General features: G+C 38.5%; 1 protein-coding gene across 3 annotated transcripts in view; it reads left to right on the plus strand.

Annotated features, from left to right (window-relative positions):
* The window catches only part of SRBD1 (S1 RNA binding domain 1), a 228,280-nt gene that overhangs the window by 175,567 nt on the left and 25,963 nt on the right, over positions 1 to 26,750 (plus strand). For 2 of the 3 annotated variants that reach the window (XM_043918107.1, XM_043918109.1), the window contains exons 17-19: positions 19,229 to 19,335; positions 21,010 to 21,186; positions 26,547 to 26,729. In XM_043918107.1, coding sequence (XP_043774042.1) covers positions 19,229 to 19,335; positions 21,010 to 21,186; positions 26,547 to 26,729 — 467 coding nt within the window. The remainder of the gene's footprint in view (positions 1 to 19,228; positions 19,336 to 21,009; positions 21,187 to 26,546; positions 26,730 to 26,750) is intronic. The other variant, XM_043918108.1, reaches the window with a different exon arrangement.

The following is a 26,750-nucleotide window of genomic DNA, read 5'->3' on the forward strand; positions in this document are numbered from 1 at the left end:
AACTGAGGAAACTCAAGTTGTAGTTCTTTTTCATGGTAGAAGGTACATTAACAGATAAAGCTTATCTGGGTTTAGATTTTCTCATCTGTGAATTGATTGGTTATACTACATATGACCTCTTGTAAATCTTTTCATTTCTAAAATTGTGAGATTCCAATAGACGTTTGGACGTCTTTTCTTTTCACCTGCACTCTTTGCCAACAGAAGGGAGGTGAGTAATCTTCAAATGTTGTTTTTCCCCTTTTTGAAAATGCAGTTGTTTATGACCGAAGTTGGAACTTGCTCAGGATTAACATTGTTACACAGGAGAAGGAAAGAGAACTGCCGGTGGAAGGGACATAATCCTTTTCTTCTGACTCTAACACGTGCATACTGTGCCAATCTCTATACTCACTGTGTCGCCACTGTGAAGGAACCAAGTAGGAATGGAAATGGCTCGAGGTTTTCTTTGAGAAAGAAGTGCACCTGTCGTTCATAACTGAGCTGGTTAGGTGGCAGATCATAATTATTTTCAACCTGTCAAGTAAAATGCTGCAATGGATCCCTCTTAGTGACAGAGGGATAGAAAAATTAGAGGGAAAGGGAACAGGAGAAAGTAAATTATAGTTTCATGATAGAAAAGACAAGTGTCCTGTCAAAGCAAGCTACCACGTACTTTCTTCAGAAATCTCCTCTTTTTTCCCCCTATTATTGCATAGACACCCTTACCGTTTACATAAGATTTGTAATAAGAACAGCGTGATACAGAATTTTTAAAACATGTCTATTTTGTCAGATTATTTTTAGTCATAGTAAGCCTTATGAGTAAAGAGAAAGTATTATCTTGTAAACAAACAAACAAACAAAAAATGTGTTCCAGATTGTTAGGAAACTTTTCCTTAAAAAATAAAATAGTTGAAGGCAATGGGTTTTCTTTTCAGGAGAGCTGAAATTTGCATTGCTAGATCAACTGATACTACTTTACTTATGTGAAACAGAGGGGTGTAGTGTTTAGAGCTCCAGCTCCAGAGTATAGACACTTTGCATTCAACTGTTCCCTGGTTGTGTGACACTGAGCGACATATTTAACCTCTGTGTCTGTTTCCTCTTTTGTAAAATGGAAATAATAACAATATAACATAACAACCACGGGATTGTGAAGATGAATTAAGTTAGCATTGTAAAATTCCCAATACCTATTAGCACCCAATATAAATATTTTCTGGTGTTATTATATAAAATGAGTTTTCCTGTACAAGGCTTTTGAAGAACTTTAACAGCTTCTCTGTAATACTTTGTATTTTGCCCCTTTGTGGTAATATCAACTGCACCAAATTATGAAAATTCAACCCTGTCACAGACATTGACTTATGGCATACCTGTCATTAAAGATTATATACCTCATCCAATGAAAATTATTAGGTGTACATTAAAAGGATTCTGGAGACAGCATTCCTTACAAGACAAGTAGGTAGTTACTTGTGCATTTCAGAATTATTTGCACATGGGGACTGCAGAAAAATCACATTAGGTTTTTGTTTATTCAGCTAATTGCAGGATGCCCATTTCCACTTTTGCTCCTTGATGTTGCCGGCTCTTCTCCCTACGCTCTGCCTCCCTCCCAAGGTTTTCGGTGTTTACTGTGTCCCTCCCCATTTGCGTGCTCGGAGGCTCGTACCTAGAATGCTCCACCACAGACCTGTCCCCAGACTCCACCCTGAACCCTCAATTTGGAAATCTGACAGACCTCTCAAACTTACCATGTCTAGAAAAGAACTCTTGGCCTCCCTCTACTCACCTCCCTGCTTCCCCAAAGTTTAAAACGAAATCCTAGTCTCATTTTTAAAAATCACTTTTATGAAAATCCTTGATACTTCCTTGTTTTATTAACTTCATCTACCTCTTTTCACTCCAACCACCTGACTGTAGACAACCATCATCTCCCTCTTGATTTGCTAACAAAGTCTGTTATCAAGACTCCCTATTTCCATTTCTGTCTTTCTTCAACCCATTTCCTATATCATGCTCTTTTTAAAATATAAGTCAGCTCTTCGCATCAGGTGGCCGAAGTATTGGAGCTTCACCTTCAGCACCAGCCAAAGAATAAAATAAAACAATAAAATTCTAACTCCTTGCCATGGGACCTGTGCAATCCTTGTCTACTTCTCCAGCCTTATTTCTGACCGCTTTTTCACCCCCATTGATCTCTGGCCATACTGCCCTCCTTTCAGTTTCATGAACACTGTGGCTTATTCCCACCTCAGAACTTTTGCACTTTTTTTTTTTTTTTTCTAGTCTAGAATAATCTCTCCAGCTATTTCCACGGCTGGCTCCTCCTCATTCCTCAAGTGTCAGTTTTAATATATTTTTTTCAAAGAATCAATTCCCAGTCACCCCAGTAGCCACCTTTAACTCCTTGATCTATCATGTTTCCTTGTTTATTTCCTTTTTAACATTTATCACAAGTTGTCATTCTTACTCATTTATTTAATGATACATTCTATATGTTTGCTGCTGTACTCTCATTAATTAGAATAAGGCCAGGTACAAAATAGACACTCAGTAAATATTTGTGACATTTATTGAATGAATGAATGAATAAGTGAGTGAATTCTTACAGGCATTAGAAAGTTTATTTCTTATTTGCTCGCTTTGAGTTCCTTCTGGACACTTCCAAGCTCATTCAGGTTGTTGGCAGAGTTCATTTCCTGACTGAGTGACTGAGAACCTCAGCTTTTTACCAGCTGCTGGCTGTAGCCCACTGTCAGATTCTGGAGGTCACTCACGGTTCCTTGCCACATGGGCTTCTTCAGCATGACTGCTTACTTCGTCAAGATGTTAGGAAAATTGCCTTTCCTCTACACCCCATCTAATCACTGAAGTGAGTGCCTGTCACCTTTGCTGTATTCCACAGCTTAGAAGCAAGTGGCAGGTCTTGCTCACACTCAGGGTGAGGGAATTACACAAGGAGTGAACACCAAGAGGTGACTATCATGGGGTTCACCTCAGGGTCTGTCTGCTACAGCAGTTAATGATTAAAGTGCTGGTTTTCTTGGGGCTTCCCAGGTGGTTCAGTGGTAGAGAATCTGCCTGCCAGTGCCAGAGACGCAAGGGACACGGGTTTAATCCCTGAGTCAGGAAGATCCCCTGAAGAAAATGGCAACCTGATCCAGTATTCTTGCTTGGGAAATCCCATGGATAGAGGAGCCTGGCAGGCTAAAGTCCATTGGGTCACAAAGAGTTGAACGCAACTGTGCTATATATGGCTGAGCCAAGCTGGTTTTAAGTGTAACCTAGGTCAGAGTGACTATTAAAGGGAGTGAAGCTTACTATTGCTTCCTGTTGGAATGAAGGATTTTGGTTAATTCTGAAGTTTTGCATTCAGAACAGCAGATATTTATAACAAACCTACTCTTATGAATGAAAGACACTCCTGCCTCAAAGAGAAGGAAAGAAGTTTATTTAGAATGTTATAAGAGGGAGGCACATAAAGAAGGCAGCTAGACCACCTTTTCATTCCATTTCCTCTCAATATCAGAAAAAAATTAAATCCTTTCATACCAAAATGGAAATGAGTTGCTAATTCACTCTAAAACCCAAATTTATTTAAAATAAACTGTCAGTTCTAAACTGAGATTTACTCTAACAGAATATTCCCCTTGGTGGTTTGAGGAATGAATAAGATGAATTATTTGCACTTGAGTCTTGCTTGCATAGTTGATCCTGTAAGGACCAGTGTTTAATTCTTATGCCCTAGAATTCTTTACTTGGTAAAGAAGAGTTAGGAACATCTGTATCCCTCTTACAGATTCTCTAATTTGTATTTTCTTGAACTCTGTAACCTAATCCTTGTTCATGAATGGTGTAGTTGCTCTCTGTGTCATATATTTTTTGTTTTGCCCAATTTTGCCATGAGTCGTAGAGATGTTTGGGGAAAATGAGTCATTATACTATACTGAGCCTTAAAGAAAAGATTATGTCTAAAAATAATGTTTAGTTGTATCAAGGTACATATCTAGGGTTGCTTTTTGGCCTTTCTGCTAGAGGTGCCTAATTATTTTCTAATCATGTTGATCATGAGATTGTCTGTGGTAAATGGAGTCCCATGAATGAGTCTCACAAGTCTTGACTTGGGAGCTGGTAAGTCAGGACTTTCTTCCTGAGGGTTTCTTTGCATTCTAGGTCCAAATCTCCTAGGTTCTTTGGCTTCTTTTAAGGATGCTTGTACTTAGCTCATGTTCAAAATGACAAAAGCTTAAGTTTAACTCAATTTCCAGGAAAATACTTAAGCTTTTCTAAATAGAAGCATCAGAGATTAGTCTCTGAGTAAGGTCTGAGTTAACAGGACTCTTTATTAACTTAGAAACCTACCAGAAACTATTTGCCAGAGTATTTGGTGGCTTGAAGTGAGAGAGCCTGTGGCCATGGTCATTCTTAACATGTTATGTTACGGTGCCTTAGATTTCATTTTTAAATATCACCTTCTGAGCTTACTGTTAAATGACTCCTTAAATTCTATAATATGAATTTAAATTGTACTACTATAATGCCCTCAACCAATTCCATGTCACTAATACCTCCTTTTATTTTAAGGCAACTCTTTCTCTTAAACCAAATTTCCAACTTCAATAAGAAGAATCCCAAAACAGAACTGCTACAAATTTTTTCCTGGGGTTCCTTCCTTTATCCTATCAAGTTCTAATTTATTGAGTATCTACCATGTGCTAAGAAGCATAGTGTTAGTAAGGGGGAGTGCAGAGAAAAGTCTAAATGGCTAGAAAACACACAGCAAGATCCTCAATTAAACCAGTTTTCAAGGAAATACACATTAAAACAGCGATACAGTTGAGCGCCTACTATGTACTAAGATGCAGCAGTGAACAAAACGTAAATATTTTATTAACTTACACAGCAAACCTATGTGAAGCAGATGATAATAAGTACTGTGGATAAAAATAAAATTGGATATGGGAGTAAGAGTGTTTGGGGGGGCAGTGTTTTGGATCCCTGTCTTCACTCCCACCAGTGCAGGAGGCGAGGTATGGAGTAATCATCTCACCTTCCGTGGACCTCCGGAGCCTGCTGCTGTCATAGTCATGGAGCGGCAGCAGACTTGCACACAAAAGGGAACCTTACCTTACATATTAATATTCAGCCCCTGTGGAAACCCCGTTAATGTGGATCCTGTGCTCGCGGTGTCAGCCTCAGGTGTAATTGGGGAAAATTTACTGTCTGTAATATCAATGGACTGGAAGCCAATTTGTGTCTAGCTGCATGTGTGGCCACATGTGAGTATGTGTATTTGGGGAAAGAAAATATATCTTTAGAACTTACTACTGGAAATATCCATAAGGAACCTAGTTTCTACCATTTGGGGAGGAAAAAACCTTTTTTTATTACTTTGCAGTAGTACCTGCTTTTAACCCTAACCCCTGTACCTCACCCCTAGTTTAAACACCAGGCTGTCAAAAGTTCTGTGCAAAAGGATTTCTCGCCCTCTCTCGTATATGCGCCACATACACAATAGTTTCAGATCAAACTTTCTACACACCGTGTTTTAATTTATTAGAAGGGAAATTTCCCTCTTGTGGCTAATCTTTGCACCCTAAATTTTTCTAAAGTTCACATTTATGACTAAGCTATAAATTTCTAAAAATAGAGATTTATAGTGGAAATGTTGAGTCCTTTGTATTATGTTAGGTCAAAATGTCTAGCTAATTGGTATGCATTTGTTCATGCATATGTCATAAGCCAGGATTATGTGCTAGCCCAGGCCCTAGACGTGACCACACATGGGACAGATAGGTGTGGCCTCAGTTAGATGTGTTAATGTTTTCCTTTGTTTACAGCAAATTAGATGGTGTGAGGCACTGGTTTGGAAAAGTCTGTGGGCAAGGCAGACATTTAGGATTTATGGACCTTTACTTAGCCAGTATTGCTTGGCTTTCTTACACCGTGTCAACCTGTATCCACTAGGGGACATAGGAGCACCTACTTAAAGACAGAATGAAAGCGTGGCTAGATTAAAATTTAAACACTGGACAATTATGATTATGAAAAGACTCATTTTTTAGCTTCATGATTCATAAAGAAGTGTACATTTTGTTTAAATTTTAATCATCATGGGAAACTTCTTAAGGCAGGATCAGTATCTTATGTTGATAATTATGGAAGGAGAACCAAACAAGAAGCAAACCTAGCACACTTGTGCCATTTAACCGCATGCTTTTTTTCATTAAGTTTCCATGTGATCTACCAAAGTGATGCTGAGAATGTTTCTGGCTTTGTAAATTACTGTATATAGAAAAGACTTACCTTTTGGGTTTAAAAGGTGAGCCATCTGGGGAGAATATCTGTTATCAGATTCCAAAAACCAAAAATCCTGGGTAGCTTCCCTAGAGTTGTAAATCCTGAGAGAGATATGTAATGAAGGGCATCAGTGATCCCTCCTAAAATGATTATCTGGCCTAACAGTTTCAGAAACTTAGATGGGGTTTTTGTTTATTTATAGTTTTTTTTTTTAAGGTATCATATACATATAGAAAAGGGCCGAGTGATACACTGCAGTAAGTTTTGACAAATGCATAACTCACATCTATGAAGATGTAGAATGTTTCTGTCATTCCAGAAAGTTCACTCCTGTCCCTTTCCACACACAGAACACTGTTCTTGTTTTTTTCCACCATACATTAGTTCTATCTGTTCTGAAATTTTACATAAATGACATTATACAATTCATATTTCATTGCATCCAAGTTCTTTCAGTTCATCAGTGTTTTTGTATGTATCAGCAATTTTTTCTTTTTTTGTTGCAGAATGGTATTCCATTATATGAAATTGTGCATTTTAAAAATTCTTTCTCCTATTGATGGCCACCTAGGCTGTTTCTGGTTTTTGACTGTTAGTGAATAAAAATGCTATAGACATTCTTATACAAGGTTTGGGGGGAGGCATATTGTAAAAGTTTCCCTTAGATAAATGTTTAGTAGTTGAATTGCTGCAAATGTTTTGAAGCTTTGTAGTTAGGTAATACATATTTTCTCTGTTAATTCTCCTTTCATTGAAATCTTTTTTTGTCTGCTATTAATATAGCTACTTTTAGTCTTTATAGTCTTAAGTGTTTGCATGATATTTTTTTCCTGTTCTTTTAATTCCAACCTATTTGTTTATATTTACTCTGTCTCTTTGGGACAACATATAGCTATATCTTGATTGACAATCTTTACCTTTTAACTGAAGCATTTACTTTATTAGCATTTAATGTAAGTATTAATAGAGTTGAATTAAGGTCTACAATTTTGCTGTTTCTTTTATTTGCCCCATCTGTTTATCTACCCTGTTTTTTCTTGTCTGCCTTATTTTGGCAGAAAATCAAATAATTTTTAATTTTCCATTTTAATTCTTATATGGACTTTTCACCTGGACTTTCTTGCATTTTTTACTTAATGGTTACTCTAAGGAGGATTGCAATTTATATTCTTACCTTTTCACAGTCTATTTAGAGTTAATATTATACCAGCTTTCTACTGTTATTTGTGTGATTGTTTTCATAAATCCCAAAGTACAGTACTATAATTTTTGCTTTAAATGGTCATATGTCTTTTAAGCAAATTAGAATACACATATACTCATATGTATGTGTGTTTTCTAGCCTGAAGAATTTCTTTTAACATTTTTTGTAGTCTAGGTCTGTTGGTAGTGAGTTCACTGAGCTTCTTGGATGTATACATTATGATTTTGAAAATACTGAGGCATTTTTAGCCACTACTTTATCAAATATTTATCATCCCTATTTGCTCTTTTTTTCTGTTTACACATATTTAGATATTCAGATATTGTCTCACAGGTCACCAAGGCTCTGCTGTTTCCTCCCTCTCTGTTTTATCTCTGTTCTTCAGAAAGGATAATTTCTACTGGTTGATTGCCTGGTGGCTCACTTGGTGAAGAGTCTGCCTACAATGCAGGAGACCCAGGTTCGATTCCTGGAATGGGAAGGTCCCCTGGAGAAGGGACTGGCACCCCACTCCAGTATTCTTGCCTGGAGAATTCCATGGACAGGGGAGCCTGGTGAGCTAAAGTCCATGGAGTCTCAAAGAGTCAGACACGACTGATCAACTAATACACTTTCACGTCCACTGACCCTTTCTTCTACTCATCTCTAAGGTGCTGTTAAATCTTTCCAGTACATTTTTCATTTCAGGTACTGTATTGTCAGATCTGGAATCTCTGTTTAGTTATTTATTACAGCTTCCATTTCTCTGTTGCTGTTTCCCATCAATCCATTTATGATCATGTTTTCCTTTAAGTTTTAGCTGCTTTAAAGTTCTTGTCTGCTATTTTCATCTGGGTTATCCTGAATTGGTTTCTATTGACTGACTGTTCTACACTTTCACTCTGATATGGGTCATATTTGTCTGCTTCTTTCTGCGTCCAGTTACTTTTTATTGTATGGTGGACATTGTGGATATTATGTTTTTGGAACTGCAGATTTTGTTGTCTTCTTTTACAGAGTATTCAATTTTATTCTCAGTTCTGTTCAGTCACTCAGTCGTGTCTGACTCTTTGTGACCCCATGGACTGCAGCATGCCAGGCCTCCCTGTCCATCGCCAACTCCTGGAGTTTACTCAAACTCATGTCCATTGAGTTGGTGATGCCATCCAACCGTCTCATCCTCTGTCATCTCCTTCTCTTCCCACCTTCAATCTTTCCCAGCAGCAGGCTTTTTTCAAATGAGTCAGTTCTTCGCATCAGGTGGCCAAAGTCTTGGAGTTTCAGCTTCAGCATCAGTCCTTCCAGTGAATATTCAGGACTGATTTCTTTTAGGATGGACTGGTTGGATCTCCTTGCAGTCCAAGGGACTCTCAAGAGTCTTCTCCAACACCACAGTTCAAAAGCACAGTGCTCAGCTTTCTTTATAGTCCAGCTCTCACATCCATACATGACTTGGAAAAACCATAGCTTTAACTGATGGACCTTTGTTGGCAAAGTAATGTCTCTGCTTTTTAATATGCTGTCTAGGTTGGTCATAATTTTTCTTCCAAAGAGCAAGCGTCCTTTAATTTCATGGCTGCTATCACTATCTGCAGTGATTTTTGCAGCCCCCAAAATAAAGTCTCTCACTGTTTCCACTGTTTCCCAATCTATTTGCCATGAAGTGATAGGACCGGATGCCATGATCTTAGTTTTCTGAATGTTGAGTTTTAAGCCAACTTTTTCACTCTCCTCTTTCACTTTCATCAAGAGGCTCTTTAGTTCTTCTTCACTTTCTGCCATAAGGGTGGTGTCCTCTACATATCTGATGTTATTGATATTTCTCCCAGCAATCTTAATTCCAGCTTATGCTTCATCCAGTCCAGCGTTTCTCATAATGTACTCTCTATATAAGTTAAATAAGCAGGGTGACAATATGCAGCCTTGACATACTCCTTTTCCTATTTGGAACCAGTCTGTTGTTCCATGTCCAGTTCTAACTGTTGCTTCCTGACCTGCATACAGATTTCTCAAGAGTCTGGTATTCCCATCTCTTTTAGAATTTTCCACAGTTTGTTGTGATCCACACAGTCAAAGGATTTGGCATAGTTAATAAAGCAGAAGTAGATGTTTTTCTGGAACTCTCTTGCTTTTTTGACAGTCCAGTGGATGTTGGCAGTTTGATCTCTGGTTCCTCTGCCTTTTCTAAATCCAGCTTGAACATCTGGAAGTTCATGTCACGTACTGTTGAAGTCTGGCTTGGAGAATTTTGAGCATTACTTTGCTAGCCTGTGAGATGAGTGCAGTTGTGTGGTAGTTTGAGCATTCTTTGTCATTGCCTGTCTTTGGGATTGGAATGAAAACTGACCTTTTCCAGTCCTGTGGCCACTGCTGAGTCTTCCAAATTTGTTGGCATATTTAGCGCATCAGTTTCACAGCATCATTTTTAGGATTTGAAATAGCTCAACTGGAATTCCATCTCCTCCACTAGCTTTGTAGTGATGCTTCCTAAGACCCACTTGACTTTACATTCCAGGAGTCTGGCTCTAGGTGAATGATCATACCATCGTGATTATCTGGGTCATGAAGATATTTTTTGTATAGTTCTTCTGTGTATTCTTGCACCTCTTCTTAATATCTTCTGTTTCTGTTAGGTCCATACCATTTCTGTCCTTAATTGTGCTCATCTTTGCGTGAAATGTTCCCTTGTATCTCTAATTTTCTTGAAGAGATCTCTAGTTTAGTATTTTATTCTAGCAATCTGTAAATTTATTATCGGATCAGATTGAATCTTATAAAGGTTATTATGTCTTTTTAACAGAATTGAGTGAAAAGACAGTTTCCATTGCCCCTTGCTCCCACGTGTGCACGATTGCCCCCTCCACCGGCTCCACTGGCAACATTCCACACCAGGGTGGTACATGTTACATTCAGTGAATATACTGACACATCATTTTACCCAGAGTTCATAGTTTATATTAAAGTGAAAGTGAAAGTCGCTCAGTGGTGTCTGACTCTTTGTGACCCCATGGACTATACAGTCCATGGAATTCTCCAGGCCAGAATACTGGAGTGGGTAGCCTTTCCCTACTCCTGGGGACCTTCCCAACCCAGGGATTGAACCCAGGTCTCCCGCATTGTAGGCGGATTCTTTATCAACTGAGCCACAAGGGAAACCTAAGAATATTAGAGTGGGTAGCCTATCACCTTCTCCAGTGGATCTTCCCGACCCAGAAATCAAACTGGGGTCTCCTGCATTACAGGCAGATTCTTTACCAACTGAGCTATCAGGGAAGCCCCTAGTTTATATTAAGGCTTATTATTCTAAATATGTTGTACATTCTATGGATTTTGACAAATGTATAATGACATGTGGGCTTCCCAGGTGGCACAGTGGTAAAGAACGCGCCTGCCAGTGCAGGAGACACAGGAGATGTGGGTTCGATCCCTGGGTCAGAAAGATCCCCTGAAGGAGGAAGTGACAACCTACTCCAGTATTCTTGCCTAGAAAATCCCATGGACAGAGGAGCCTGACGGGCTACAGTCTGTGGGGTTGCAAAGAGTCATTCACAACTAGGCAACTGAGCACGCATGCATAATGACATGTATCCACCATTGTAGTATCATACAGAATAGTTTTACTACCCTAAAGATACTCTGAACTATGCTGATTGCTTCCTCCCTCCTCTCTGACCCCAGGCAACCACTGACCTTTTTATTGTCTCTATAGTTTTGCTTCTTCCAGAATGTGATAGAGTTGGAATCAAACAGTATGCAGCCCTTTTAAACTGACTTCTTTTCATGTAATAATATGTATTTAAGGTTCCTCCCTGTCTTTCTATGGCTTAATAGCACATTTATTTTCAGTATTGAGTAATACTTCGTTGTCTAATTGTACCATGATTATTTCTTCATCCACCTGCTAAAGAACATCTGGGTTGCTTCTAAGTTTTGGCAATTATGAATAAAACTATTTTTATCTTCTGGGAGAGATTGTATTGAACTGGTATGATTTCTTCCTTAAATGTTTGATAGAATGAATGAGTCTGAAAAGGATTATTATAAAGTTTGTTAAAATGGATGTAGAGTAACCTTTACTCTAGGACTAGAATAGCCCCATTTCTCAGGCCTGACCTTTCAGAGGTATCAGCAAAATACCTGGGTGATCAGTGAGGTCTCCCTACTGTGACAGGCAGGACTTCCTATGTCTTCCTGCTCTGCAGTCACAGGAATCTCTGTAGAGCCTCAACTCTCAGACAGCTGCTTTTTTTGCCTGGTTTGTAGAGTCTTGTCCTGGTGCCCTGGGTATATGTAGCCAAGTATTTAGCCGGTTTTATAGTTGTTCATGGTGGGAAAAGTACTCTGGTACCAATTACTCTGTTACAGCTAAAAGTAGAAGTCTTGTTTGTTTTTCTCAAAAATGTCTTTGACCAGATATGAAGGTGCACATATTTAGGCCAAGACTCCTTAAGGCCAGCACATAAAAAGTACTGGAGTTTTGTGCTGAATGGAGATTTCAGAGATTATGCAGTGTCTTGGAAACAGAAATTCTGGTTGTCCAGAAGTGGGGAGACCTCACTGAACAAGTGTGGGGACTCCTTTGAGACCCAGAAGATCCAAGCTCTAGCCCTAGAGTCAGAGTGGAAGGTTGATTTGTTTAAAAATTAGTTTCCATTTGTCTTCTGCAGAACAGGGAAGACAGTCATTGTCCTAGCGATCTTTCTGTCAAGTTAACTCGAATAAATTGATTTAAATTGAGTGGTATAAGTTAATGCAAATTGGGTGCCTAAATAATGAGTTAGCAGTAAAGGAGTCTCCAGCATACGCTTCATAGGCTTTATCAGAGCAGGAAGATTTACAAAGAGAATGTCTTTCTAGGCTGTTTTTTCCCATTACAACCACTGGCTGTACTTTCATCTGTTTCCAGATCTTTTAGAGAAGTACCTCCAGTGCTGAAATGCCTTTTGCCATCTTAATCCCAGAGCCCCATAGGCGCAGTGAGTTGTTCATTGTACCTGTGGTTTATTCATTTAAAAAAACAAAGATGTTCTGCTAGTGTCAGTATCTATTTTCAAAAGAATCTGCTTATGAAGAAATATTTTTAAAGTCTTTTTCAAGACTTTTCAAGAGTATTTGTTTGTTACATGTAAATATGTATGATCCAGTAGAGAACACATAGGTTTTTAAAAAGATATTATGAGGAAAATATGGAACTTTGTTCAGTATTCCCTCCCCTAAAGGTATCTGATTTTTACTTTTAGTAAAACAGTGTTACATACAGTATTTCTATGGTGCTGAACATTGTCTTAGTCTTTAAAGGAAGAATATAAAGACCTCTTGTATACTAGATTTGAAGAATTGGAGGAGGAACTACTGTTAAATACACGTTTTCTATTTTCTCAAATGTTTTCCATTCTTCTGTCAGTTCTGTCTTTTATGGGTCATTCAACCCACACATTTCTGGATGACTTTTAAACTGTCACTTGTCAATCAAAGAAAAGTAGATGTAAGATGAGGAAATGAACTTGCCTTATTAGAAATTGGCTAGACTTTTCCTGTAAAGCTTTTTACATTTTTAGTTTCTAAGTGCATTTTGCATTTTGGCAATAATGAGAAACAGGAAGGGGCATGAGTGAATGATAATTGCTAAAGAAAATACTCAAGAATGTTGCATCAGAAAACTGCTTGGGAATAACCCTAAATTTATATGGAATATGCAAAGTGAGATTTTGTTGCTGCAGTCCACAGACAGTGTGCCATCTGGGAGGATTTTTTGAAATAGTTGTGAGATAATTTTAGTGCTTAGGACCAAATTTTTTTTAAAAAAAGAGCAGTTTAGATCAGCAATTCTTTAGAAGTTTGTGGTAGAGCAATAATAACAATGTGGATTCTGACCTCAAAAGAAGCTGACGAGTATAAATGACTGCTTATGTTCCTTTTTAAAAATCCTGTAAATTTTAGGTAAAAATGTAATGGCCCAAACAATATTTCCTTGAATTTGAAACAGTCTGTTTATAAAATTCAAATAACTTGCCCCAGAATTCAGAATAAGGTAACTTAAAAAAAAAAACCAATTCATCTTTCCTGGCATCAAGTCCTTGACGATTAGCACAATCAGTCCTGGGATCCTCTTGCTCCTAATAGACTGACTACCAGTAGAGTGATGTGTCACAGCCCAGCTTTCAGCAGATGTAAACTGAGCTTCTTGAAGACAGGAAATTCATATGGTTTTTACTGTACTTTGAACACCGAGCACAGCTAACACAGTGTCTGGTACATAATAGTTGCCTAGAAAATGTTTTTAGAATGACAGATACCAATGCCTTTGCTTTATTGCTTTAATGTCAAAGACACTATTATGAGGACAATGTGGAACTCTGTTCAGTATTCCCTCCCCTAATCATATATGATTTTTACTTTTAGAAAATACTATTAACTCTTTAGTACTTTTATAAGCAAATAGTTGGGGAAGAATGTAGGCAAAATCCAGGATTATAGATGACAGCAAAAAGTTTTATTACATGAGTCTAACTGCTAGAGGGATTTAAAAAGTATTTCAACCTAGTATGTTGTTGTCTTGGACATACCCCCCCCCCCTTTTTTAAAGGGCATTAGCTTTTTAAAATTTTTTTTTAAAGGGCTTTTTAAAAAAATAGCTGTTCTGCTTTATGCTTTGTAATGACTTCATAATAATTCGTGTTGTGGTTATTTCATCATTTACCTTCTGGGTGAACTTTTAAGTTGTACACACACATACGTACATCCCTTTGAACAATAGTCTTGCTATTTCCTTAGAATAAATTCTTATTTCACGCATCTTATAAAGATGCATGAAATCATGCACAAACTTCTTACAATTGTTGTGAGGATTAAGTTAGATAATATTATAAAAGCCTTGGAACAGTGCCTGACAGTAAAATCTCAAGGACTTTGGTAGTATGGTTATTGTTACTTGTTTTTGTTGGTTTAGTCTTGGCACTACACTTCAAGCCCCTAAATAAAATGACTGCTTCAACTAGAAAAACATCAGAGATCCCAACTCCAAGTGGCTCGGACAATAAGGAAATTTATTATTCTTTTATTAAACAATAAGGAACTGTCATTGCTAGAAGGTCATTGTGTGTGTTGGGATGGGGGCAGAGTGGGCAGGGAATCCAGAGCTGGTTGGTACAGGATTTCAGGAAGATCCAGAGTCTTTGCATGTGTGTTACCTGCCATACTCGGAGTCAGCTTGGTCCTCCAGCTGGTCCTGGTGACGTAAGATAATGCTCACTCCAGCTGCAGGAGGCATACTTGAATGAAAAGAAGAAAAGACGTGGGTCTGTATTTGAGAGTGATGTCTCTTTCTGGAAGCCTCAGAAGATATACCCTCACATTTTATTTCCTGTGACTGGATAAGTGGAATGAGACTGCTGATATTGGCTTAACCCATTATTTTTCATACCTTTGATCATGATACACAGTAGGAAATATATTTTATACCATGATCAAGATACTCATCACACATACATGTGTTTGCATATATGTATATGTCACTCTATTACAGTAAAACATAATTTAAAATAATAGCTCCTCAATATAATACTTACCCTTACAACTTAAGATAAAATTAAACACTGTTTTTTATTTATGTTTAAATACAAGGGTTTTTAACCCTCAAATAAAAACATTCGGGAAGATTTCATGGGTAGTATAAGTTGTTCATTGATTTGTTCCAGTCCAGAAAACATGAAGACAGTGAACCTATATGGTATACTCTTGAGTCTATTCTTTTAAATTTTGATTGAGTCAAGATAAATACTTTTTCACAGAAAGAGGTAATTGGAGGTGGAAAATAATCTTGGGCTTCCCTGGTGGCTCAGATGGTAGAGTCTGCCTGCAGTGCAGGAGACCTGAGTTCAATCCCTGGGTTGGGAAGATCCCCTGGAGAGGAAAACAGCAACCCACTGCAGAACTCTTGCCTGGGAATTCCCACGGGCAGAGGAGCCTGGTAGGCTGCAGTCCACGGGATCGCAAAGAGTCGGACATGACTGAATGAACATGTCCATTGATACAGGCAAGAATCATCAGTGAATTCTGTACTCAAAGAGATAGGATACACAAGTGCATGAATACCGGGAGTTGGCGACCCCTGGAACCATCTTGGAAGCTGCCTAGCACAGAGTATAAAATTATAACTCAAATGCAGTGTGTGGCCCTGGATTCAATTCTGGATTGGGAGGAAAATGCTGTTAAGTAGAATTGGGACATTTGATGAAATTTGAGTTTGGCCTGTGCATTAGATAGTATTGTTGCTGTTTAGTCACTAAAGTCGTGTCCGACTCTTTGTGACCCCGTAGACTGTGGCCTGCCAGGCTCCTCTGTCCATGGGATTTTCCAGGCAAGAATACTGTACTGGGTTGCTATTTTCTTCTCCAGGGGATCTTCCCGACCCAGGGATGGAACCCGAGTCTCTTGCGTTGTAGGTGGATTCTTTACTGCTGAGCCACCAGGGAAGCCCATTAGATACTATTACATTGCTGATAACTTACCTGATTTTATTTACCATATTAATACCGCGATATATAACACAGTGTCCTTATTATTTGGAAATGCACACTGGAGCATTTGTTTGAAAGAAGGCTATGAGGAGATCCTTTATACTACTCTTGCAGGGTTTTTTGTTTGTTTTCTAAATTTGAAGTTATTTCACAATTAAGTTTTAAAAAGGCAACAGAAATTGTTTTTCACCTGAAAAAAAAAATGTATTTCTTGAGTTTACATCCACTGAGTGCAGGATTGTACCTCATGATGTTAGATCCTTTTAATGTATTGTGGGATTCAGTTTCCTAATGTCTTGTTGAGGACTTTTGCACCTATATTCATAAGGAATATCGGTCTATAGCTTTCTTATCTGGTGGTATCTTTGATATCAGAGTAATGCTAACCTGACAGAATGAGTTAAGACATGTTCCCTCCTCATATTTTTTTCTGAAAGAGCTTAAAAAGGATTACTGTTAATTCTTTAAATATTTGGTAAAATTCATTAATGAAGATGTCCAGTCCTGTATTTTTCTTGTTGGGGAGATTTTTGATAGATCTGTTCATTTTTCTTATTTCTTCTTCAGTCAGTTTTGGCAATTTTTTTGTTTCTAAGAGTTTTTGTTTTTTATTCCTTCCAGTTTGTCTAGTTTAATTTATATTGAACACTAATAAATTTTTACATTGTATGCAAATATCTCATTTCAGCTTTATGTGAGAAATTGTGTTTAAACCATACAAAATAAATCCCCCATACAACTGCCTTGTTGCATATCTGACCTAACATGCACTTATCATGATGATATTTTCAGCATTCCGGTTGCTTCACATCCTATCAGTACTTGGTATTTTTCATCTTTTTCATTTTAGCTATTCTGATAAGGATGTTTTTATTTGGCTTTTAATTTTGAAGATGTTTAAGAACATTATTACCACAATAGGTCTGTCGTTTTTATTGTTTTCCATATTTGTAAAATCATTTTAAAAATTAATTTTTTTTCACATGTAAAATGTGGTTCAAATAAAGTCAAAGATTGCTGATTGGAGTCAACATTTTCTCTCAATTTTGTTGCTATTACCACTACCAAATCTGGTGGTTGGGCTTGCTTCATTGTTGTTGTTTTTTTTTTTCTTCCAAAGTTTAAAAATTTCAGTTTAAAGATAACTTGTACTAACTCAGTTTGAGTATACAGATTTCTCAGGAGGCAGGTGAGGTGGTCTGGTATTCCCATCTCGTGAAGAATTTTCCACAGTTTGTTGTGATCCACACAGTCAAAGGATTTGGCATAGTCAATAAAGCAGAAATAGATGTTTTTCTGGACCTCTCTTGCTTTTTCGTTGATCCAGCGGATGTTGGCAATTTGATATCTGGTTCCTCTACCTTTTCTAAATTCAGCTTGAACATCTGGAAGTTCTTGGTTCACATACTGTTGAAGCCTGGCTTGGAGAATTTTGAGCATCACTTTGCTAGCATGTGAAATGAGTGCAGTTGTGCGGTAGTTTGAACATTCTTTGGCATTGCCTTTCTTTGGGATTGGAATGAAAACTGACCTTTTCCAGTCCTGTGTCCACTGCTGAGTTTTCCAAATTTGCTGGTATATTGAGTGCAGCACTTTCACAGCATCATCTTTTAAGATTTGAAATAACTCAACTGGAATTCCATCACTTCCACTAGCTTTGTTTGTAGTGATGCTTCCTAAGGCCCACTTGACTTCACACTCCAGGATGTCTGGCTCTGGGGGAGTGATCACACTATTGTGGTTATCCAGGTCATAAAGATCTTTTTTGTATGGTTTTTCTATGTATTGTCACCACCTCTTCTTAGTATTTTCTGCTTCTGTTAGGTCCATACCATTTATGTCCTTTTTTGTACCTGTCTTTGCATGAAATGTTCCCATGGTATCTCTGATTTTCTTGAAGAGATCTCTAGTCTTTCGCATTCTGTTGTTTTCCTCTATTTCTTCGCATTGATCACTGAGGAAGACTTTCTTATCTCTCCTTGCTATTCTTTGCAACTCTGCATTCAGATGGGTTTATCTTTCCTTTTCTCCTTTACCTTTCTCTTCTCTTTTCTCAGCTATTTGTAAGGCCTGGTCAGACAACCATTTTGCCTTTTTGCATTTCTTTTTCTTGGGGATGGTCTTGATCCCTGTCTTCCTGTATAATGTTACAAACCTCCATCCATAGTTCTTCGGGCACTCTGTCTATCAGGTCTAATCCCTTGAATCTATTTGTCACTTCCACTGTATACTCATAAGGGATTTGATTTAGGTCATACCTGAATGGTCTAGTGGTTTTCCCCACTTTCTTCAATTTAAGTCTCAATTTTACAATAAGGAGTTCATGATCTGAGCCACAGTCAGCTCCTGATCTTGTTTTTGCTGACTGTATAGAGCTTCTCCATCTTCAGTTGCAAAGAACACAATCAATCTGATTTCAGTATTGACCATCTGGTGATGTCCATATGTAGAGTCTTCTCTTGTGTTGTTGGAAGAGGGTGTTTGCTGTGACCAGTGCGTTCTTTTGGCCAAACTCTGTTAGCCTTTGCCCTGCTTCATTTTGTACTCCAAGGCTAAACTTGCCTATTACTCTAGGTATCTCTTGACTTCCTCCTTTTGCATTCCAGTCCCCTATGATGAAAAGGACATCTTTTTTTTTTTGAAAAAAAGACTTATAAGCAATAGTCTCTACAATTTCATGAAATATGAGAGTTTGGTTTACTGTCAAACTTCCTTAATATTCATGTTCTCCTTCCTGTTCACTCTTCTCTTAAGAACAAAGGGTCGTAACACACATGCAAGTGAAGATAAGACTTCAAGGCAGTGTGCAAATGATAGTAACCAGCATGGCTCAGTGTGCTCCCAGAACCAGCAGCAGCATTACTGCGGAGCTTGTTGGAATGTAAATTCTCAGGCCCCACCCCAGACCTACTGAATCAAAGACTGTTGGTGTGGGGCCTAGCAACCTGTGTTTTAATGAACTCAAGAGGTAATTTTTATGGCAAGCTAAGGGAAAAATACTGGTGCTGTTGTACTCAAGTCACGTGTATAAGTAGAGAGAATGAAACACAGATTCCTAAAGTTTAGGTCAGTTACATCAGCAAACAGTGTTTAAGAGAAATGAACAAATTGACTTTGCTGTGTCTTAGCCTGCTACCTGTAATACAGGCAAAGTAATAGAGTAGTCCGAGAATTCCATGTTCTGTACTTTTTTTTTTTTTTTTTTGCTTTGATTGATGTTTGATCTTTGTCTTTTCAGCATGATGTATCTCAGACTCTGCTCAAGGCAACACTGGACAGTGTTGTAGAAGAATGTGTCAGTTTTGTGGGAGTGGATATTAACATCTGTTCAGAAGTTTTGTTAAGGTGAGAGAGGAAGTCTGTGGCTGAAGATTACAGAATCTTGAGTTTCTTTACTGACTGTCCAAACTCAGTTAGAACAAGGGGACACGTGTGAAGTTGCCAAGTATAGAAAATTGATCAGTTCATACATTGCTTTAAGTAATCCGTCAGGGAGGAAGACATCATTTAAGAAAATAATCATAACAATTCATATATATTATTTTTAATACTAAAAATCTAAAGAGCATGTGGTAACGTTGAGTCACTGCTGCTGCTGCTAAGTCTCTGCGACCCCATAGACGGCAGCCCACCAGGCTCCCCCGTCCCTGGGATTCTCCAGGCAAGAACACTGGAGTGGGTTGCCATTTCCTTCTCCAGTGCATGAAAGTGAAAAGTGAAAGTGAAGTCCCTCAGTCATGTACAACTCTCAGCGACCCCATGGACTGCAGCCTACCAGGCCTCTCCATCCATGGGATTTTCCAGGCAGGAGTACTGGAGTGGGGTGCCATTGCCTTCTCCATTGAGTCACTAATAGAGTTTAAATAAGGTTAACATGGAAAAGAGCCATTTCCCGTCACATAATAGGTAAATATTTTTCGCTAGTTCAGTCTCTTGCTTACATCGGTCAAAGCTGGCCGTCACCAGAAGATAAATTCTGAGGGAACAGGGTATATGGTTACCGTATTTTTACCTTGATTCCTCAAGTTACATATCAAAATCTTCATCATATTAATACTATTATCATGTCTTATATTCTTTTTTATCCCCCCTGGAGTTACAGAAGAACTGTTCTTTTGTTCCTAATCTTGCATTTATTATACAAGTCTGGAAATTCTGGACCTCTGGGAAAAAATCTAGATCCTTCTGCTTTGAAATTAGAATAGCAGAAAAGAATCCCTCGCATTTTAAGGTGTTGCCTCCCTGGTGGCTCAATGGTAAAGAATCCACCTGCCTAGCAGGAGAGGTGAGCTCAATCCCTGTATCAGGAATATCCCCTGGAGAAGGAAATAGCAACCTACTCTAGAATTCTTGCCTGAGAAATCTCATGGACAGAGGAGCCTGGCAGGCTCTAGTCCATGAGGTTGCAAAGAGTCAGACACAACTTAGCAACTACACAACAGCAACTTTCTACCATAGTACTAACCATTCCATAATTCCATATATGGAATTCTATAATGGAATTCAGATTCTCTAATTAACATCAAGTCAACTACCTAATGACAGAGTTTTTTTAATCATGGATAAGTACCTTTCCACCATTTAAGTCTTTACTGATGAGAACAGACTGACAAAAAAATAAGATAGTACAGTGCAGCTGTAGCTATAGTAACTTCTGCTCCTGACTCACTTTGTAAGCTCACTAGGAATAGGCAGAATTATTACTTGATTTAGAAATACAAGTAATGTAACTAGTATAGAAATACTGTAGGAAAAGTGGTTTTCTTATACCGCTGTTAACCAGTTTACCAGCATCTTTATGACAGCCACTGGTTTTGTTACTGTTTTGCTTTCTGCTGTCCTTCTCTCCTCTTGGAAAACTGTTTGCCCTTTGTGTTTTTACATAACCCTTTGATTAACTGAACTTAGAGACAAGGTATAATTGCCATTGCTCTTATGTTTCTTTACATGCCATCTTTTCTTTCAGTTCTTTTAGAACAATTACATTGGTCACGTTACTCATTTTGTTTATTTTTTTAGGCATATCGCTGGACTCAATGCCAACCGAGCCAAAAATATTATTGAATGGCGTGAGAAAAATGGGCCATTCATCAACCGAGAACAGCTGAAGAAAGTGAAAGGGCTGGGTCCAAAATCTTTCCAACAATGTGCTGGTTTCATCAGAGTCAACCAGGATTATATTCGAACATTTTGCAGGTCATTATTAAAATGTACACTGTCGTTCTAATATAAACCTCCTCTTCTACCGTTACCCATCCTTCTTACTGGCATAAATCCTAGTTGTTCATTTCTTCATCTAGCTGTTCATTTCATCATTCCTTCATTCACTATGTGTAGACTGTCTTAATCTTTACTAGGCACTGGGAATACAGCAGTGAACAAATGAACAAATTCCCTGGCCTCATGGAGTTAAGTTTTAATAAATGAAACAGACAATAAATAAACTAGTAAAACAGTTTCAGATAAGTATTATAAAAATTAAAACAAAGCAATATGACACTATCTTAGGGAGCAATAAACTGCTTTATATGAGTTATTCACTGAAAAGTTATTTGAGCCAAGTTTTGAATGAAATGAAAGAGCCAATCACATAGGGATCAGGAGGAAGTCATTCAAGCAGAACAAACAATATGTGTGCAGCAGCCTAAGGCAAGACCAGCTTTGGTGTATTTAGGAAAAGAAGCTAAGGCCAATGTGATTGGAGCACGACAAGTGGAAGGACTGGTGCAAGACTTTGCGATGACCACTTCATATTGACAGCTGTTCCCCTAAGCATAGTTGAGGGACTTCCTGGTGGTCCAGTGGTTAAGACAATGTGCTTATACTATAAGGGCCACAAGTTCGATTCCTGGTCACTGAAGTTCCACATGAGGATGTGGCCAAAAAAAAAGGGCAGCATAATTGAGTTTCCCCACTTCTTTCTCAATGAAAACTGGCCAAGGCATTAATTATCAGATGTGTAAATTAAGAGCTAAATTCCTGCTTTCTAATCCTGGTAGCACAAAAAGCAAAGAAATTGGGTAAATGTCTTAGCACTTTGTAATCATAAAAGGCTAGCTTTTATGCATTTGCTCTTTGGAACTACTTGATTCATTCATTGTGTGTTTTTTTCTTCTGACACAAGAGTTATAATCATTTTTTTTTTTTTTTTTCCTGGAAAAGACTGAGGGAAAAACAGCCCCTCTGAAAAGCAGAATATATTGTAAAGCTATAGTAATTAAAACAGTTTGGTTTTGATGTAGAAATAGGTAGAACAGAATAGAGTCTAAAATACACTAAAACACAGAGGGAATTTAGTTTATGATAAAGGTGACATTTCATATAGTGGGGAAAATCAATTAATTAACCAGTAAAACACTTGGTTAGTAAATTCAAATAGTATAAAAAAGAATAAGGTGAAAAGTTTATCTGAGGTTATTGATATTTCTCCCAGCAGTCTTGATTTCAGCTTGTGCTTCTTCCAGCCCAGCATTTCTCATGATGTATTCTGCAGATAAGTTAAATAAGCAGGGTGACAATATACAGCCTTGACGTACTCCTTTTCCTATTTGGAACCAGTCTGTTGTTCCATGTCCAGTTCTAACTGTTGCTTCCTGACCTGCATGCAGATTTCTCAAGAGACAGGTCGGGTGGTCTGGTATTCCCATCTCTTGAAGAATTTTCCACAGTTTGTTGTGATCCGCACAGTCAAAGGCTTTGGCAAAGTCAATAAAGCAGAAATAGATGTTTTTCTGGAACTCTCTTGGTTTTTTGATGATCCAGCATATGTTGGCATTTTGACTCTGGTTCCTCTGCCTTTTCTAAATCCAGCTTGAACATCTGGAAGTTCACGGTTCATGTATTGCTAAAGCCTGGCTTGGAGAATTTTGAGCATTACTTTGCTAGCATGTGAGATGTGTGCAATTGTGCGGTAGTATTAGCATTCTTTGTCATTGCCTGTCTTTGGGATTGGGATGAAAACTGACCTTTTCCAGTCTGTGGCCACTGCTGAGTTTTCCAAATTTGCTGGCATATTGAGTGCAGCACTTTCACAGCATCATCTTTTAGGATTTGAAATAACTCAGCTGGAATTCCAACAACAGACTGGTTCCAAATAGAAGGAGTACGTCAAGGCTGTATATTGTCACCCTACTTATTTAACTTATATGCAGAGCGCATCATGAGAAATGCTGGGCTGGATGAAGCCCAAGCTGGAATCAAGATTGCCAGGAGAAATATCAATAACCTCACATATATGCAGATACACCACCCTTACGGCAGAAAGCGAAGAAGAACCAAAGAGCCTCTTGAAGAAAGTGAAAGAGGAGAGTGAAAAAGTTGGCTTAAAGCTCAACATTCAGAAAACTAAGATCATGGCATCTGGTCCCATCACTTCATGGCAAATAGATGGGGAAACTGGAAACAGTGGCTGACTTTATTTTGGGGGGCTCCAAGATCACTGCAGATGGTGATTGCAGCCATGAAATTAAAAGATGCTTACTCCTTGGAAGGAAAGTTATGACCAACCTAAACAGCATATTAAAAAATAAAGACTTTTTCTGCCAACAAAGGTCCATCTAGTCAAGGTTATGGTTTTTCCAGGGGTCATGTATGGATGTGAGAGTTGGACTGTAAAGAAAGCTGAGCACCGAAGAATCGATGCTTTTGAACTGTGGTGTTGGAGAAGACTCTTGAGAGTCCCTTGGACTGTAAGGAGATCCAACCAGTCCATCCTAAAGGAGAGCAGTCCTGGGTGTTCATTGGAAGGACTGATGTTGAAGCTGAAACTCCAATACTTTGGCCACCTGATGCAAAGAGCTGACTCATTTGAAAAGACCCTGATGCTAGGAAAATTAAGGGCAGGAGGAGAAGGGGACGACAGAGGATGAGATGGTTGGATGGCATCACCGACTCAATGGACATGGGTTTGGGTAGACTCCGGGACTTGGTGATGGACAGGGAGGCCTGCCTGGCATGCTGCAGTTCATGGGGTCACAAAGAGTCCGAGACGACTGAGCAACTGAACTGAACTGAACTGGAATTCCGTCACCTCCACTAGCTTTGTTCATAGCAATGCTTTCTAAGACCCACTTAACTTCACTTTCAAGGGTGTCTGGCTCTAGGTGAGTAATCACACCATCGTGATTATCTGTTGTGAAGATCTTTTTTGTATAGTTCTTCTGTGTATTCTTGCCACCTCTTCTGAGTATCTTCTCTTCTGTTAGGTCCATACCATTTCTGTCCTTTATTGAGTCCATCTTTGCATGAAATGTTCCTGTGGTGTCTCTAATTTTCTTGAATAGATCTCTGGTCTTTCCCACCCTATTACTTTCCTCTATTTCTTTTCACTGATCACTGAGGAAGGCTTTCTTATCTCTCCTTGTTATTTTTTGGAAACCCCAGTAAGACAGTACATGCTGAGAGAGGTCATCGGAGGGCAGACAGAGTGAAACCACAGTCACAGAGAACTAGCCAATCTGGTCATATGGACCACAGCCTTGTCTAACTCAATGAAACTAAGCCATGCCATGTAGGGCCAATCAAGACGGACGGGGTCATGGTGGAGAGGTCTGACAAAATGTGATCCACTGGAGAAGGGAATAGCCAAACCACTTCAGTATTCTTGCCTTGAGAACCCCATGAACAGTATAAAAATGCAAAAAGATAGGACAGTGAAAGATGAACTCCCCAGGTCGGTAGGTACCCAATATGCTACTGGAGATCAGTGGAGAAATAACTCCAGAAAGAATGAAGGGACAGAGCCAAAGCAAAAACAACACCCAGTTGTGAATGTGACTGGTGACAGAAGCAAGGTCCAATGCTGTAAAGAGCAATGTTGCATAGGAACCTGAAATGTTAGGTCCATGAATCAAGGCAGATTGCATGTTGGCAAACAGGAGATGGCAAGAGTGAACATTGACATTTTAGGAATCAGCGAACTAAAACGGACTGGAATGGGTGAATTTAACTCAGATGACCATTATATCTACTACTGTCAGCAGGAATCTCTTAGAAGAAATGGGGTAGCTATCATAGTCAGCAAAAGAGTCCAAAATGCAGTACTTGGATGCAATCTCAAAAAATGGCAGAATGATCTCTGTTCGTTTCTAAGGCAAACCATTCAATATCCAGTAATCCAAGTCTATGCCCCAGCCAGTGACGCCGAAGAAGCTGAAGTTGAACAGTTTTATGAAGACCTACAAGACCTTTTATAACTAACACCCAAAAAAGATGTCCTTTTCATTACAGGGGACTGGAATGCAAAAATAAGAAGTTAAGAAACACCTGGAGTAACAGGCAGATTTGGCCTTGGAGTATGGAATGAAGCAGGGCAAAGACTAATAGAGTTTTGCCAAGAGAATTCACTGGTCATAGCAAACACCCTCTTCCAACAACACAAGAGAAGACTCTTACACATGAACATCACCAGATGGCCAACTCTGAATCAGATTGTCTTCCTTACTCATCTTTATCTCCTCTTAGTGATTCCACCTTTTGTATCTTACTTCTGTTCTTCTGGTTATTATCTTTAAATTTGATTTGGATTGGTCTCTGGAGTTAATAGGTGTCTCTGTCCTCCGCCTAGAGAAAACTAGAACCAAAGGTCTCTTCCCAACCTTCCTCCCTTCAATGCTGTGTCCTATGATGGGATAATCTGGGATTTTAGTTTCAGACTGTTCTTTTTATATATTTTTTACAATATTCATGAGCAGTTATTTAACCTAGTGATTTTTATGGTTCCTGTGCTCATCACTGTTTCTTATAGCCCACATTATCATTTTTCTTGAATTCATTGTTTTTGCTGGAATTTATACTTAAGTTCTTTTCAGAGAGAGTATATTATATGGGTTGTACTTCAGTCCTTACGTGGCGGAAAGTGATTTTAACTTGACTGCTAGTTTGCCTAGGTATGTAATTCTAGATTAAAAATCATTTTGTCTCAGGCTTTTAAAATACTGTTCCACTGTGTTCCGGCATCTGTGTTTGTCAGTGAGAAAACTGATGCCAGTTTGATTCTAGTTCCTTTCAAAGTAATGTTTTATTTTTATCTCTTAATTTTTAAAATTCTAAAGTTTCCCTGTCATAAGTCAAATGTGAGTCTTTTTCTAGTCATTCTTTTCCCATTCATTCTGTTTTATACTCAGTAGATTCCTTTGGGGAGCTTGTGTTTTTTTCCCGCTTTGAGAAATCACCTTTTCCTTCTCCTTCTCCTCATTTATTTTCCTCTGCTTTCCTCTGTTCTCTCCTAGAATGCCAATTACACAGGCAGAATCAATTAAGAATGTTTGGGGCTTTAAGTAACAGAAAGCCCTATTAATAGGTTTAAACAAATAAGTGGTACTTTCTGTGAAGTGCATGGTCAAAGTCTGGTGGCTGTTTGTGTATATTTGTTTGGCAGAGAAATAAGCTCATTTTTAATGAAAGGTTCTAATCCTCTGCCCTCCTCTAACCCTCCCACATCCCCCCATAATGTTTATTTTTTTATGACAGAAAGATAGCATTATTTTATTATATTTTTTAATAAAAAGATAATTGCTTTACAGAATTTTGTTGTTTTCTGTTTTGAATGGTTACAGTAGTCAGCAAACTGAATCTGCAGGCGAAACTCAGGGAGTTGCTGTAACAGCTTCAGCAGGTGTTGAGGTCACAAATGAGAAGCAAGGCAAGAAAAGGAGCAAAACTGCAGTGAATGTTGTACTGAAGCCAAATCCTTTGGACCAGACTTGTATTCACCCGGAATCGTATGACATAGCAATGAGGTAAGTCTGGGGCCCCTGTGA

The sequence above is a fragment of the Cervus elaphus genome, chromosome 11, assembly GCF_910594005.1.
Source record: "Cervus elaphus chromosome 11, mCerEla1.1, whole genome shotgun sequence".
Lineage (NCBI taxonomy): Eukaryota > Metazoa > Chordata > Mammalia > Artiodactyla > Cervidae > Cervus > Cervus elaphus.